General features: G+C 41.7%; 1 protein-coding gene across 1 annotated transcript in view; it reads left to right on the top strand.

The window, feature by feature from the left end:
• The first annotated feature begins 1,883 nt into the window (after positions 1-1,883).
• The window catches only part of fat1a (FAT atypical cadherin 1a), a 73,372-nt gene continuing 59,963 nt past the window's right edge, over positions 1,884-15,292 (top strand). The window contains exons 1-2 of the mRNA XM_070915065.1: positions 1,884-1,899; positions 3,444-6,733. Of these exons, the coding sequence (XP_070771166.1) occupies positions 3,472-6,733 (3,262 nt within the window). The 5' untranslated portion in view covers positions 1,884-1,899; positions 3,444-3,471. The remainder of the gene's footprint in view (positions 1,900-3,443; positions 6,734-15,292) is intronic.

Consider the following 15,292-nt stretch of genomic DNA (forward strand, 5'->3'; position numbering starts at 1 on the left):
GGAACAGAAGGCTCTGAAAACTGTGAGGGGCTGGCGAGGAATAAGGTGACGGATTCTCACAAACTGAAGTCCCCCTCATCTGAGAGATGCTCGTAAAAAAATATTTACCAAGAACTGCCAGGATTTGTGTGAAGTGAAGTTTGGAGCGGAAGCCGGCGATCATCCAGCTGGTCTGGTGAGTAGCTTTGAGTAAAATTAGAAGACAGGGGCTCGTGGTTTTGTTTCCAAAGGAGGTTAAAAAATTACTCTTAAAACTTTGTGCTCAACTCGAAGCATCTTGTAGAGGGCGTTAAGGAAAAGTGCGTGTTTCTGTCTGACTTGTGCCAAACCAAATGCACAAATACGCACGCTTAGCGCACTCACGCGCACCTGCACACGCACACAGGCAGGAGCAAGTACAAGTTGACAAGTTGTCAAGCTGCACGCAGCACCGGCTTTCTGCAGGCGCACCAGCTGTATCGCTGCAGTCCGGGCAAGAGCAGTGAGACAGCGCCATCAATCGCATAGCAGCCACACTCCTGAGCTCCTGTAGAGGGGATGTGGTGCAGCTCTGGTCTGAGAGGCAGTCAGCATGACTGTGTGAGGAGGGGGGGGGGGGGGGGGTTGATGGGATCAGCGCCTTCGTGGCGAGTGTACCTCCACCATCAGTCACCCTGCTCTAATGCCAAAATACAGACTCTGGGACGCACCGCTGGGCACTATATTTTCAGCCTAACCAAGGCTATTAAAAAACAATTACATCAGGAAGAATAATCTCCAGAATTTATGTTAAAACACATAAAATGCAACAACACGCGCGTGGAACTTTGAATTTGCGAGAATTATTAGCCTATTTATCATCATCAGGGATGCCCTCAACTGCGATTTCATTCGCAAAATAGAGTTCATGCACCTTTTTCATGCTGACAACGTAATTATGATGTGAATTCACGGGTCATTTTTTCAGCACAGCGAGCATAAATTATTGTCTAATTGAAACTATCTTCATAGTGTTTGTTTGTTCATCACCAGCTCGAGGTCACACTAAACTCACCTTTGTTGCTTTTCCACAAAATGACCTCGTCACGGCGCATGAATGGTTTGGGCTGCAGAAGAAGAGGCGAATATTGGATTAAGGTTAGTCCCGTTAGGGGCAGGACAAGGTTGTGCCCTTTGTAAGGATATCTCACGTGCCGTGCCCTAACGTCAAGAGGACTTTCTTGTAGGTTATTTTAATTTAGCTTATTGTAATGGTGAGCGAAGAGGAAGAAAAATACATAAAATGGAACTAGAAAAAAAAAGGGTCACATCAGGGAGTTAATTACATCTCATGCGGCCAGTAGCCTACATGGTCACAATGAGCAATTTGAGCAAAAAAAAAAAATAATAATAATAACAGTTAATATACTGCAGGTATAGCAACACTCAACATGTCCTCACGAGTGGATGTACAGGGTTTGAAAGTTTAAGAAGCAAATCATTTCCGTGAAAGGACGCCCTTAATAAAGAAAAGGCTACCTTGGGGGCTATATAGGTGATGTGGTGGTTACGAGATTTAAGATTAATGTGGTTTAGCTGAGCACAGCCTTTTGGCATTTTTCATAATATTTGAGATAAATAATATGCAATGCAGCCGCGGTAAATCAGAGCAGGCAGCCCTGGTCCCGGGTTCAGAGCGGAGAGGTTTTATCCTGCTGCCAGCCGGTAAGTAGATCCGGACGTGCGCAGCGCGGAGAGATACCGGGCAGATCCAGTGTGGGAGAGAAAGCGAAGCAGCGAGTGGAAAGAGAGAGAGAGGCTGCCTGGTGGCGGTAGATGGAGTAACGGAGAGGAGACAAGTCCACGTATTACCATGCCGAGATTTGGACTACTTAAACTACATGCAAAACCTCCGAATATACAAGATTAATAATAGAAGAGGTATGTGAATCGTTGTTTTTGTGCCCGGCGGTGCTTTTGAAGCGAGCGGCGGTTTTAGCTTCGCCATCTGTGTAACGTGTAAAAAAGTTGAGAGAGGGTTAGCTCGGCTATTGTGAGCTGCGGGCTGTGAAAGAGCCCAGCCGCCGCTGCTTTCTCTGTCTCTTTTGGGGAAGTTTAGCCTCAACAAAACTATTGATTTAGTGTCGTCTTTGCTATCACGGGGGAGTTTAATGTGTATCATTCATGCGGACGGTAGTTTATGCGTTGTTTTGTGTTGCGTTGGTAAAGTGTGTGGGGTGGTTTTTGGAGCAGATTTCTGCTCAGCGCACGGCTGCCATCGTTTCATGAGGTGAATGGCTTGAGTTGGGGGATGGGGTTAGAAATGAAATAGTCTGGGGGCACCTAACTTATCTTCTTCAAACATTTTACTCAGAGGTTGCAGAGAAACCGTCTTTTGCAAATGCAAAATCTTTTTTTTGTTGTGTGTGTAAAAAAAACAAACTAGTTTTAGTTTTTCTTGGATTTTTTTTTTTTTTTTTTTTTTTTTTTACAATGGTCGCCACAAGCAGATGGTTCTTTTGTACCTGCAGGCGATAGTTTCAGATTTAAGGTGACTTTAGCCAGACTCTGTCACTTATTAACCCCACATAGCCTAAAGCATTAATAAGTAAACCCTGCTCGGGTCAGTTTGACACGCCAAAGGTAAATAATGTAGGTTTTATACACGGCACTCTTGCGCAGACATGGCAACGTCTTGCTTTTATTTGTCTTTGTACGGACTCCCACGCAGCCCGAGACGTTGTAAAGCGGCTGTAAACGAATGAATGTGCAATTTTAAAGCAGTTTCATCTCCCCTCTGGCTTTAGCAGTGATTGTATCTCGATTAGATAGAAATCAGCACCCTTGTGTTTGGTTTTTCTGTATTTGTGTAACTGCCGGTTTTACTGGCAGAAAAGTTCTGTATAATTGTAAGTTATTGTATGACAGTTTTTGCTGCTTGTTTTTTTTTAAATCCTCAGTGGGTAATTGTATTGCATTTCTATGAGAGAAACAAAGCAGCATTAAATGTGCAGTCTTACATTTAACATATGTTTGCGTCAACAAGGAAATTAAAGATTTACATGTTTTCTTATTGCCAGATCTTTTTCCGAGCTTATTAAAGTGATTTTGGATAAATTAGGCTCCGCTGTTATGAAGCGCACATAGTTGGCGTCTGGCATTGTGCAGACATGGGAGCAGTGCAGGCTTAGATCTCATCACCTGACTGACCGCTCCGCTTTTATCTTATTTCCACATGGAACCTATTTAGCCATTTATCAGCCCAGCCATCACTTGTCATGATATTCAAAGGAGTCTGGGAAAGTGCACAGTGAAGAAAGGACTACGGTGTTCAGCATTTAGACTTTCCATAGTAGAAAATGATGATTTTGTGTGGTTATTTGCTATTTTTATGGTATTAATTGTAATTAGTTAGTCTTGTGTATTAAATGTATTTTCATGATAAAATGTTATAATACTAACAGTCACATTTTGTTTGTTTCCAGGTGGTTCTGTGAAGATCACGGTACGATAATGGGGAAGCAGATGGTTTCACTGCTTGTGCTGCTCCTGCAGCTCCTCTGTGGCTGCGCAGGGAACCAAAGGATGGTGAGGGCCGCCTCCATGCAGTTCACCCACTCTGTTTACAATGCCACAATATATGAGAACTCTGCTGCTAAGACTTACTTGGAGAGCCACACCAAGATGGGGATGTATATCACAGACCCAGGCTGGGAGATACGGTACAAAATCATCTCTGGAGACAATGAGAACTTATTCAAAGCAGAGGACTACCTGCTGGGAGATTTCAGTTTTTTGCGAATAAGGACCAAAGGAGGCAGCACTGCCATTCTGAACCGGGAGGTGAAAGACCACTACATGCTGACTGTTAAAGCTACAGAGAGGAGCACTAATTTGGAGTGTCGCACTAGAGTTAAGGTGCAGGTACTGGACACCAATGATCTGAGGCCTCTCTTCTCGCCAACATCCTATAGCATCTCTCTGCCAGAGAACACGGCCATACGCTCGAGTGTGGCCAAGGTCACGGCAACGGATGCAGATATCGGTACGAATGGAGAATACTACTATAGTTTCAGAGAGTGGACGGACATGTTTGCAGTTCATCCGACAAGCGGCGTGGTGACGCTGACTGGCAAACTCGACTACTCTGAGACAAAGCTGTACGAGTTGGAGATCCTTGCAGTGGACAGAGGGATGAAGCTGTACGGCAGCAGTGGCTTCAGTAGCATGGCCAAACTCACAGTGAGGGTGGAGCAGGCCAATGAGCATGCACCTGTAATCACCGCCGTAACTTTGGCCCCCTCAGATGCAGACCATGACCCCACCTACGCTATTGTGACAGTGGAGGACAGTGACCAGGGACCAAATGGAGAGATAGCCTCATTGAGTATTGTGGCCGGTGACCCACTTCAGCAGTTCAAAGCTGTGAGAACCAGCCCCGGGAGCAAAGAGTATAAAATAAAAGCAGTCAAAGATGTAGACTGGGACAGCCAGCCTTTTGGATACAACCTCACTTTACAGGCAAAAGACAAAGGCAGCCCCCCTCAATTTTCATCTGCTAAATTGGTACATGTCACTTCTGCACAGTTCAAAGTGGGCCCTCCTGTATTTGAAAAGGCAGTTTACCGAGTCAATCTGAGTGAATTTGCCCCACTTCACACACCTGTCACTATGGTAACAGCCGTGCCAAAGTATCCACAGCTAAAATACGCCTTTAGACACAAATCTGACAAGAACCGATTTGCTATCAATCCAGATACTGGCTTAATCAGCACTGCAGGACCAATCAATGCTGATTTTGCTCCCCAATTTGAGCTGGACGTGATCACCAGTGACAAAAAAGCAGCAACAAAAGTGATCGTTTACGTGACTGATGTGAACAACAATGCACCTGAGTTCCAGCAGACATCTTACAAAGCCAGTGTTGATGAGAATGTACCCACAGGGACTAGTGTGGTAACGGTGAAAGCCACTGATCTAGACAGAGGCGAGAACGGCTATGTGACCTACAGCATTACCAATCTGACCCCTCAACCGTTTGTCATCGACTACTTCTCTGGTGTCATCAGCACCTCAGAGGTCCTAGATTATGAGCTCATGCCAAGGATTTACAATCTCAGAGTCAGGGCATCAGATTGGGGATCCCCTTTCCGGCGAGAGGTGGAGGCATCAGTCACCATAACATTAAATAACCTGAATGACAATAAGCCCTTGTTTGAAAATGTAGACTGTGAAGTGACTGTGCCGAGAGATCACGGCGTGGGAGAGCAGATAACAACAGTGTCTGCAATAGATGCTGACGAACTGCAGCTTGTACGGTACATTATTAAAGCTGGGAATGATCTTGATCTGTTTGAACTGAACCCAAACTCAGGCGTGCTTTCACTGAAGCACACGCTGAGTGAGGGAGAGGCAGCTAAAGTATCCTTCCATAGTTTACAAATCATTGCGACGGATGGCGAACACGAGACTCGGCCAATGATCATGAACATAACTGTCATCACGGCACGCAAGCCTGTCCAGCTAAAATGTGTTGAAACTGGTGTTGCCACTATGTTGGCTGAGAAGCTACTTCAAGGCAGCAAAATCCACACCCAAACTGAGCCGGATGACAACTTAATGGACATTCACTCAGTCAACCGGTACACTCCTCAGTATGGAGAGTCTTTTCCCAGTGTTATTGAAGTTAAAGAGGACCTCCCTGTTGGGGCCCGGATTGTCCATCTAAGTGCCACAGACGCAGATAGTGGCTTCAATGGGAAACTTGTGTATGTTATTTCAGGAGGAGACACAGAAAGCCGCTTCATAGTAGATATGGAAACCGGCTGGCTTTTGGTTTATTCTCCTCTTGACAGGGAAACAACAGACTACTACACCCTCAACATCACAGTTTATGATCTTGGCATACCACAGAAATCCTCATCCCGTCTCTTGGGTGTTAAGGTCATAGATGCCAATGATAATAGCCCTCAATTTTTGCAAGCCTCGTATTCAGTTGAACTGAGTGAGAGCACACCTGTTGGGACGGAAATTATCCAGGTGGATTCGACAGACAAGGATCAAGGAGATAATGGAGTCGTGAAGTATTCAGTTTTGGGAGGCACAGATCATTTTGCGATCAATGAGGAGACCGGCGTGGTGACTGTGACAAAGCCGTTGGATCGTGAGCTCCATCCAGTTTATATCTTGAAGATCGCGGCGCATGACCAGGCAGTGAACGAGCCTCAGTTAGTGTCCACAGTGCCGCTTAAAATCACCTTGGAAGATGTGAATGATAATCCACCTAAGTTTGTCCCCCCTAACTATCGCGTGAAGGTGAGGGAAGACCTTCCCATCGGTACTGTAATCATGTGGCTGGAGGCTCATGATCCCGATATTGGACCGTCCAGTCAGGTACGATACAGCCTTATTGATAACGGAGACGGGAACTTTGAAGTGGACAAACTCAGCGGTGCTGTGCGGATTGTGCAAAATCTTGATTATGAGACAAAACAAGTGTACAATCTGACCGCAAAAGCTAAAGACAAAGGGAAGCCCATATCCTTGTCGTCAACCTGTTTCATTGAGGTGGACGTGGTGGATGTGAACGAGAATCTGTACAGGCCTTTGTTCCGATCGTTTGTGGAAAGGGGATTTATAAAAGAGGATGCACTCGTTGGGACTTCTGTGATGACTGTAACCGCTGAAGATGAAGACAAAGGGCAAGATGGAGAGATTCGATACTCCATACGAGATGGATCCGGCCTGGGGATATTTACTATAGATGAGGAAACTGGTGAGTCTCTTTTCTCATTGTCACTCTAGAACTATGTGAAGCTTTTGTTAAAATCTGAAATGGGCATCCACCATCATGAAATATAATAGCTTGCATAAGGAAACTTTTATGCAGCTAGAGTTTATTCAGTCATGTCACTGTGTGGAACAATGAGGTAAAGGGAGTCTTCCGGGAGACGGGTAAGGTTCTTGATTCCAGTCATTTTTCTTCTTTGGGAGAATTGACGGCAGGAACAGATGGACCAGCTGTCTCTCAGACCTGTGTGGACATTCCTGAGTAGTTGCTGTGGTACTTAGAAGATTCCCAGTGATTTAACCTCCCCCTTCTGCAGTCATGCACTCACTGTATAAATACATACTCCTTTTTAAATTAATTTCATTTTGGAAAATGGTCTGTTGGACCCAAGGTTAAAATATTTTTTTATAGCAGTCATATTTTCGGTATTGTACTGAAGGCAGGATTTGCTTGGAGGTTTCTTATTATGTTGGTGAAAATATGTTAATACTTGCTCTGCTACCCTGAATGATTTAACAGCTGACTCAAATTAGCTCAAAATAAGCAGCCTGGAATTCCAGGACTTCCTACCCAAAAACTTAGCAATCACCTGATTTGGATATTTCAGACTTGGCTCGCTGCCCTCCTTTTTAAACTTGGTAACTACACTCTCCAGTGCCTTATGTGACTTTTTTTTCCCTGTTTGAAATTAAATTTCTCTCTGCATTATACATATTTAATGTCTAAATGAGGCAGTGAAACTTAATGCATAATACATTGATTTCTCTTGGCACGTGTAACCTCAAAGGTTCATATCTACATAGAAGAAAACTGGAAATGCAATTTATCAGTCTGCTGCTGACTTTTACTGTTACTTCCTACAACAATTTATATCTTTAGTTTAATGTTTATTATGAATCATATATTTTTGACTTCTCAGTGAACTTGTTAGGAAATGCTTTTTTGTGCCTGGTAAATTTAGCGTGAGGAGATGAGCCTTTATGAAGGATCTGTCCTCCAGGCCTGTGTGTCAGCTGTGGTGTGTTTGTGATTGTTTGTTGTTGTTGCGGTTGGATGTCTGATTCGTAATAAGATTTTGTTTCATGAACAGAGATGCTGATATTTAAAGCTTGAACTAGTGACTGTTTATGCATCTAAACAATAATTACAAGTGCTGTTCTATGTTGTTTTAGTTCAGGTTTGTCCTATTTCTGTACTAAATTGATTGTAATGGAGGTTGAATTTTGCAAGGAAGGAGTGTAGATTTAAAATGGACTGCGGTATTACAGTATTAGTGTTGATAGGGCCACACGCAGGCCAGTGGATAGTCCATGTCTAACTCTAATCCTGTGTGGGATACAGATTCAGGGAGCCAGGTCTGATCTTCTACTTAATCCCAGAGGCCTATATTAAGTGATTATCAGGAGGTGCAATGATAGGATTGTCCTGGGTTGGGTCCTGTTATTATGGATTACATCTGAGGTCAGTAGACAACTAAATACAGCCAAGGTGGTAATGCCCCTCCTATGATTTCACTAGATGAAGGGTGCGGTTTTTAAGGCTACCATATGCATTTGGAATATTTTGCTTCTAAAAGGAAAATATAAGCATGGGTGCACACCCCGCTATATACTCTGTGCTGCAGCTGCATGTTGTGAATCTTAACCAGAATGTTTTAAAATGGTTTAAAATTAGAAAACAAATGAATAAGTGGTGTGAGGAAAAATGCCAGGAGCCACACACCTTCAGTTATGGAATCTGTTTTTGAGAGTGGGAAGGAGGGAGGGAAGACTGTTCACGTCTTTTTCTGTTTTACTTGGTGCTTTTAATTCTAAACCCATGCAGTTGTGTTTAAGTGTAAATCAGTCTATTGCATGGTTTCATCTATGTTGTAGTGTTGTTTGTTCTATCACCACAGTACAAATCACTATTCTTTCAGCTATTCCTCTTAAAGTGGCATCCACAATAACACAGTAACAGCAACACTACTTTGTGGATAAAGAAGTGTTGTGGTAGAAAGCAGTGCACTCTGTGGTGGTTGATGCAAGAAGGCTGAGAGTGATTCTCATAGAGTAGGTGTAGCTAACAAATCTGTACAAAGATTGTATTTTAGAACAGGCCATGCTTGCTACCCACTTAACTGACGTTCCCAAACCACGCAAGGAACAAACAAGTTATTTGTTTGAGACATAGCGATTAAATTTAAAAGTGGTGTCCCTGATTGGTGTTAATTGAATGCCAACCTTTTCTCATTTACATCAGTTTCAGCAAGTAAAACCCTTGCATGCAAGCCACGTCCTCTTCTCCAGATATGGCTCATTTTCTGTCAGACTGCTCTGGGAGTCCATGGCAACTGTTTGCCCAGACATTCTCTGTGTTATTAAAAGCGCTGTGGTCACTGGCTCGGTGCCATCTTAATTTAAACTTACTCTTATCAAGACTCTTTTCTGGGCCCCTTCCCATGCTGTAGACCAAATTTACCATTCCTGCCATTAATCTGAAAATTTGCTTATAGTCAAGTGATTTCTGACAGATGGGGAGCTAAAACACTCCGAGCAACAAAACAAACCTTAAAAGCTCTCCAAGTGCTTATGTTTCAAGTATTCAACGTGGAGACTCAGCGTAAACGGAGCAAACTGGACATTCTGCTGTTGGATGTAAGTCCAGCATTAACTTTTAGTCCTGAGTTATTCAGCTAACTTTTGAGAAATATATCTGCATCTCATAGTTTGCAAGAGGTTTGAGTTCCATCACCAGCCACCAGTGCACTTTGTTTCTCCACCATTTCGTGCAAGGGAGGAAGCACACAGTTTACTTGTGAGGGCTTGTATGCCATAAATGGCTAGCTACAGCTTTACATGTTGGGGCACTAGAGGTCAACCGATATGGGTTTTCAAAGGCTCATGCCAATTTTTAAGACGCAAGTGTGGCAAATGACATTTTTAACCTATTTTCTCTTCAGAAAGGCTTTGCAGCTGGCGCTCTAAAACCATGGAAAACAATTTCTAAAGATGCTAGCACTCCCCCGCTGGACACACACCCTCAAGCTGACAGTGTGGCTGTAGAGTAATCCAAAAGAGCATTTCATATTGTATGTGGGTCAGTAGTGAAGAAATTTGTGAGGATTATAACTCCTTGGGCAGGCCCCACAAATTAAATATAGCCAAAGAAGTATGTGCCAATACAGGGTCAACTAGGTTTTCAAAGACGGTAAGATATACAAATATTACCAACAGTTGCCAAGTGAAAAAATCTGAGCCCATCCCAGGTCAGTTTACTGTGCTAGTCGAATCAGACTAGCAATAAAACAATGCTTATCATGATGAACTTGAATTTAATTGCTTTTAACATGACTCACATTCAGCCTGACACACCTTAGATTAGGCAATAATCAACAGATATAACAGATGGGTTTTATTTTTATTGCCTATCATCCGGGATGACTAAGGGAGATTGTGCAAATCAGGAAGCTGAGCCTGAAGCTCAGGTAGACCATTGCAGGAATGTGGGAAAGGGCCACATTCACAGGAGGCCTTTTTCAGCCATTGCAGGACTTCATCTCAGGCTGCAGGATGGAGTAATTTTTGATAAAAGATGTCTTGAGTGTTTGAATTGAAGGATTTGGGACAGTGATGCAATTGGCTTTTCTACTCAAGAATGACTAACTACAATCTGCTATTAAATCCCTTAAATTGAATACCCTAGATCTGTAATAGTAAATTTGCTGCATAGTTCAAGGGGTCTGGAGGGATGTTGGTTGATACAAAATATGGGAATAGTAAAGCTACACTGCTGTTAAGCCTAGTTTTATACCTATATTTATTACCTATTTTATTATACCTAACTATCGTCTGCAAATATTGAATTCCGTTACGTACAAACGTGCGTCCATGGATGTAGGTGACAAGATGGATCGGTCTGTCTTATTAAGATCAATATACTGTGATGTAAATGTTATCATCCAATCTTAGAGTGAATATCAACTAACGTAGGAGTCACAGGACAATCACTTTGTGCATCTCCACTTGAAAGTAAAGAGTAACTCAAGGCTACGTTTCCGTGGAGGTGATGGTGTGGAGCTAAACACAACTTTCTTTGAAAATGTGTTGAAAGCAAGTTGCGTCTCAGCTTCAAGTGAAATGATCCAGGATACAAGGTGACCAGAGCAGAGTGTGTTCAGTCTTGATGAGACGCAGATGCTGATTGTATAATGTATGCTCTGCCCTTTCTTGTTGGATAATATATGCATTGCCCTTTCACTAGAAGCTGTTTGCAGCCTGTGCTGTAAATGCGTCCTTTGTGAAAGCAAATGAAACAGTGTGATGCATAGCGAGTCCTGTTAGTGTGTTTTCCATTTCCACAAAAAGTGCCAGTCCTTCACTTGTTTTTTCACTGTCCTCTTGTTCGAGTAAACAGATTCTAGACAATATTGAAGATCTGTGCTTGTATTTCTTCATGGTCGGTATTTTGACATCAAGTATTGTTTGCTAAAACTGAAAACAGTTACCCTCTGTCCCTAATATTCCATTCAGCGCCTATATGTTTGAGATAAAAATGGGCCTGCTAAGTGGCACATGATTCCAAATAGTCTTTGCTTGAGTGCTGTTACTGTGGAGACGGGACCAGGAATGTGCAGCGGGACAAAGTTGATTGTAGGTTCCTAAATGAAAAACACACTTTCCCCAGTTAAAAGTATGTTGTTCTCTCAGTCCATTAAATCTTTTTAAAGAAACTTAAGGCTGCCTTGTGCAGAGGATGTGCTTCATTGTGTGTTAATTGTTGTCATCCTAACACTCTCATGAATTATTAGATCTATACTCTCTATTCCTGTTGATGTACTGTGGATAGTAATGCTGATTTTACAGTCTTTCACAGTGGGCGCCAAGAAACATTCAGAAGTCCATAATGATGTTACGGACATTTGCTTATTTAATTTAATTAAATACAATGCTCAGAAAAAACGTTTTATTTAATAGTTTGAGTTTGTTATTATTTAATACTTCAAGCCACTAGTGCTAAACCAAACCACTGTTCTAAAACAGCAGTTTAAAGCATTAAGTAGCACAAACAGCAGTGATATTTTGAAAACATTAGCGTCTTCCCCACAGACGCATCTGAGCATCTTCCACAGGGGCTCTCTCAGCCAAGATATGGCAGAGATATAAGAGATACTGACATGCTTTTATCCTTTTTATTCAAATTTCATTGACTATTTCAGACATTTATAGCCAATTTCATGCTGTCTTATACTTGACAAGTGACAGCTCTGACCACAAATACACTCAGGTGCAGTGAAGTGGGTGTACTAAAATACATTTGCCTATCTGTCAAACAATATTTTTTATAGCCATGCTTGCTGATACCAAAACTTTTCATCTGTCAATTTAAGCCGTCACATTTATTTTTCATTGACTAATTTAAACACAATACTGACTATTTACTGTACAGTCGGTATACCGTACTATTTTAACAACAGTTTTTGGGGCATTTTTGCCTTTATTCCAAGGTAGACAGTAGAGAAGTGATGGGAGAGAGGGGGGTGTATGACATGCAACAAAGGTCCTCGGCCAAAAATCTAATTGGGGACTTTACAAGTATAAATACATGGTATGTGTCTTAACCAGCAGGCCACCTCAACACTCCCATGAGACCATTAAGTAATGTAAGTCTACATTTATTTTTGCCAAATCTTGCAAAGTCAGTGCAAACGTAGTTATAACTCTAATAGGTGGACACAACAACATCAATGCCTTTACAATATAATAATCCATATTGGGAAGTTCGCTTATTTACTTTCATGCCGAGAGTTAGATGAGAAGATCGATACCACGCATGTTTGCATAGTAAATATCAAGCTACCGCCACCAGTCGGCTAGCTTAGCATCAAGACAGACACGGGGAAACCCAACACCTACCTCTACCTCTATTAACATATTATACCTTTTATTTTGTTTGATCCATAGAAAAACCATGGTGTAAAAATGAGAAGTTGTGGTTTTATGATAGTTTTATGTTTTGTTTCTTGGCCAGGAGTAGTGACTCGTTTAGGATCCTGTTGTCACAGTGAGGTTGCCAGGCTACCAGCAGAGACTCGAGATATGTAAAGTGTTAATTAGGTGGCTTTTGTTTTAGCTGTTTACCCGGCTTCCAGTCTTTATGCTAAGCTAACCTTCCTGGCCGCTAGCTGTAGCTCCAGACACGAGAGTAATATCAATCTTATCATCTAACTGTCGGCAAGAAAAAGCATTAAGTATATTCCCTAAAATATCAAGCTATTCCTTTAAATACTGCCATTTTGAAACTTATAATGTTTTGATGTTACCACTTTTGTTCCAACTGCAAAAGAAGTATTTAGCTGAAATCATGTACTACGGTGATTGGGTTGGCTTCATGGATGGAAGCCAGCAGGTCACTAGAGCAGTACCTGGGGGGATGGCATGAACCTGCACTCATATTATGCTCTCCTCTGGAAATTGTTTGCTGTCAGCTGAAAGTCCTTAAGCCAGCCAGGGTTACCATATACAATGGGAATATAGAGAGAACTATAGTGTAGGAAGATAGAAAAATATTCAGAGGGGTGGGGTATAGAAATGAATGATATCAGAGGCACAGGCAGAGAGTGCTTGGAGGTATAGTAACTGCTCCTAAATAATACTGTGATATTGAATCAAGGAGCATTGCTGCGAGGCCTGTTCAAAGGCCTTTGAAATAACGCCGTTCCCAGTAACAATGGAAGCTTTGTATCGTCAGCTAAGTCCCAAAAGCTATCTCAACTGGAATTAATAGACAATTTTTTTTTAAACGAGGAAAGAAAAACCCATTCAGTCATACATCACAGACATGTAACAACTGTATCAAAAGATTTTTTTCAGTCTCTTTCCAAGAGTTAACTCGCAGTCAGTGCACAAATACATAGTTTGGATGTTTTCCTTAGACATGAGTTCTTCATACAGTATGGCTGAAGAAATTCTGAGCTCATTATCAGTACTGGTTGTGAAACAGTTGTCCAACTAAAAAAACAAACAAACAAGGAGTGCCTTGCTAGCCGAATGGTTACAGCGCGTGCCATTTCACTGCAACGTCGCTGGTTCCGTCACCTTTGTTGCACGCCATGCCCCCATCTCTCCCCGCTTTTCCTGTCTGCCTCCTCACATCACTCTCCAATAAAAGCGAAAACATGCCCAAAAATATAGGATTGCACTAATATACAGAGTATCAGTGTTCTCCATTGTTAGGCTGGTAAAATGACGGAGCTTGTCTTAAGTACCATTTTCCCTTATGCCAGCTGTTGACAGCCATTTTCTGCCAGTACTGACAGTATACAGCGAGCACAGTGATGCATGAAGTGGAAATGGCTCACTGGCTCAATAGGCCGGGATAAGACAGACATGGTTTTTGTGTGATACTGTTTCATCATTATGATTATTTCCAAGACCTGTCCTCATTTATTATGACCCCTGTGTGCCCTTCATACAAAACAGAGGAATTAATGCGAGTCAGAGAGCCATGGTAAGCCTGTCCATAGCAATACATGTACAGTATTTTATGCATGTAAGTGAAACATGAAATGCAGAAAAAAATCATCTTAAAATAGAACTCTGACCATGATCACTGAGATCAGATTATTTAGAATCTAATTACAATATAGACGACCAGGGTAAACAAAATGTTGTTAAAATAATCTGCTCAATGTAAGTTCAAACTTAGCTTAGCTGCAATGGAAGTGTTTACAAAGTGGAGACTTGCACATCACTAAATTAAAATGGGTTGCACTACACAAACTTTCTCACGTAGGGGTTAGCTGTTACTAAATATTTACACCGACTAACTGCCAGATGTAACTGTTGCATAGCTATCTGAATTAACCGACAAAACTAACGTTAGCTTGCTAATATATAACCCGTCGAGAGTGAAGAGTTAAAGAGACAAGTTTTGAACATCAAAATTAATAATGATAATAATGATGATGTAAACTGAATTAAAATTTTTTACACTTTTTAAAATTACATTTTGCTAAGATACCTCAAATAACAAACCTTTACGCCAATAACATTTTGCTAAATTAGCTACTAATGTTAGCTAGGTTAGCATAATCAAATATTTCCCACTTATGCTAAACTGCTATGAATACTACAAACTGTTTTATTTATGTCTGCAAAGATGCAGAAATACTTGTTTCAAAGTATCACCTGCATTTAAGTGATTTGGTAAATCACTAGTTTAAAACTAGCTGGTAGTGAAGGACTTTGTAACACAAACTCAATAATTACGAATAGCCTGTGCAACCCAGTCCAGATGCATTTTCCTCTGATGGCATGAAAAGAAATTGTCTTTGAATGGACGAACAAAAGAATATAAGAGTGACTAAGACTTTTTTGCCTTTGACTAATAATCCGCCGCATCACATTGCTATGAAATGATGAAATCAGTGCTTCAGGCAGTGCTTTTAATAAACAACAACAAAACACATTTTTGCCTTGGACCATACTTTAGATCTTTGAATTTTTCAAAGGTTTCAGGCATTAATACCAACAAGCTTAATGTCTTTGAAGCACGGATCGTGGC

Source organism: Enoplosus armatus, chromosome 2, assembly GCF_043641665.1.
Source record: "Enoplosus armatus isolate fEnoArm2 chromosome 2, fEnoArm2.hap1, whole genome shotgun sequence".
Lineage (NCBI taxonomy): Eukaryota > Metazoa > Chordata > Actinopteri > Centrarchiformes > Enoplosidae > Enoplosus > Enoplosus armatus.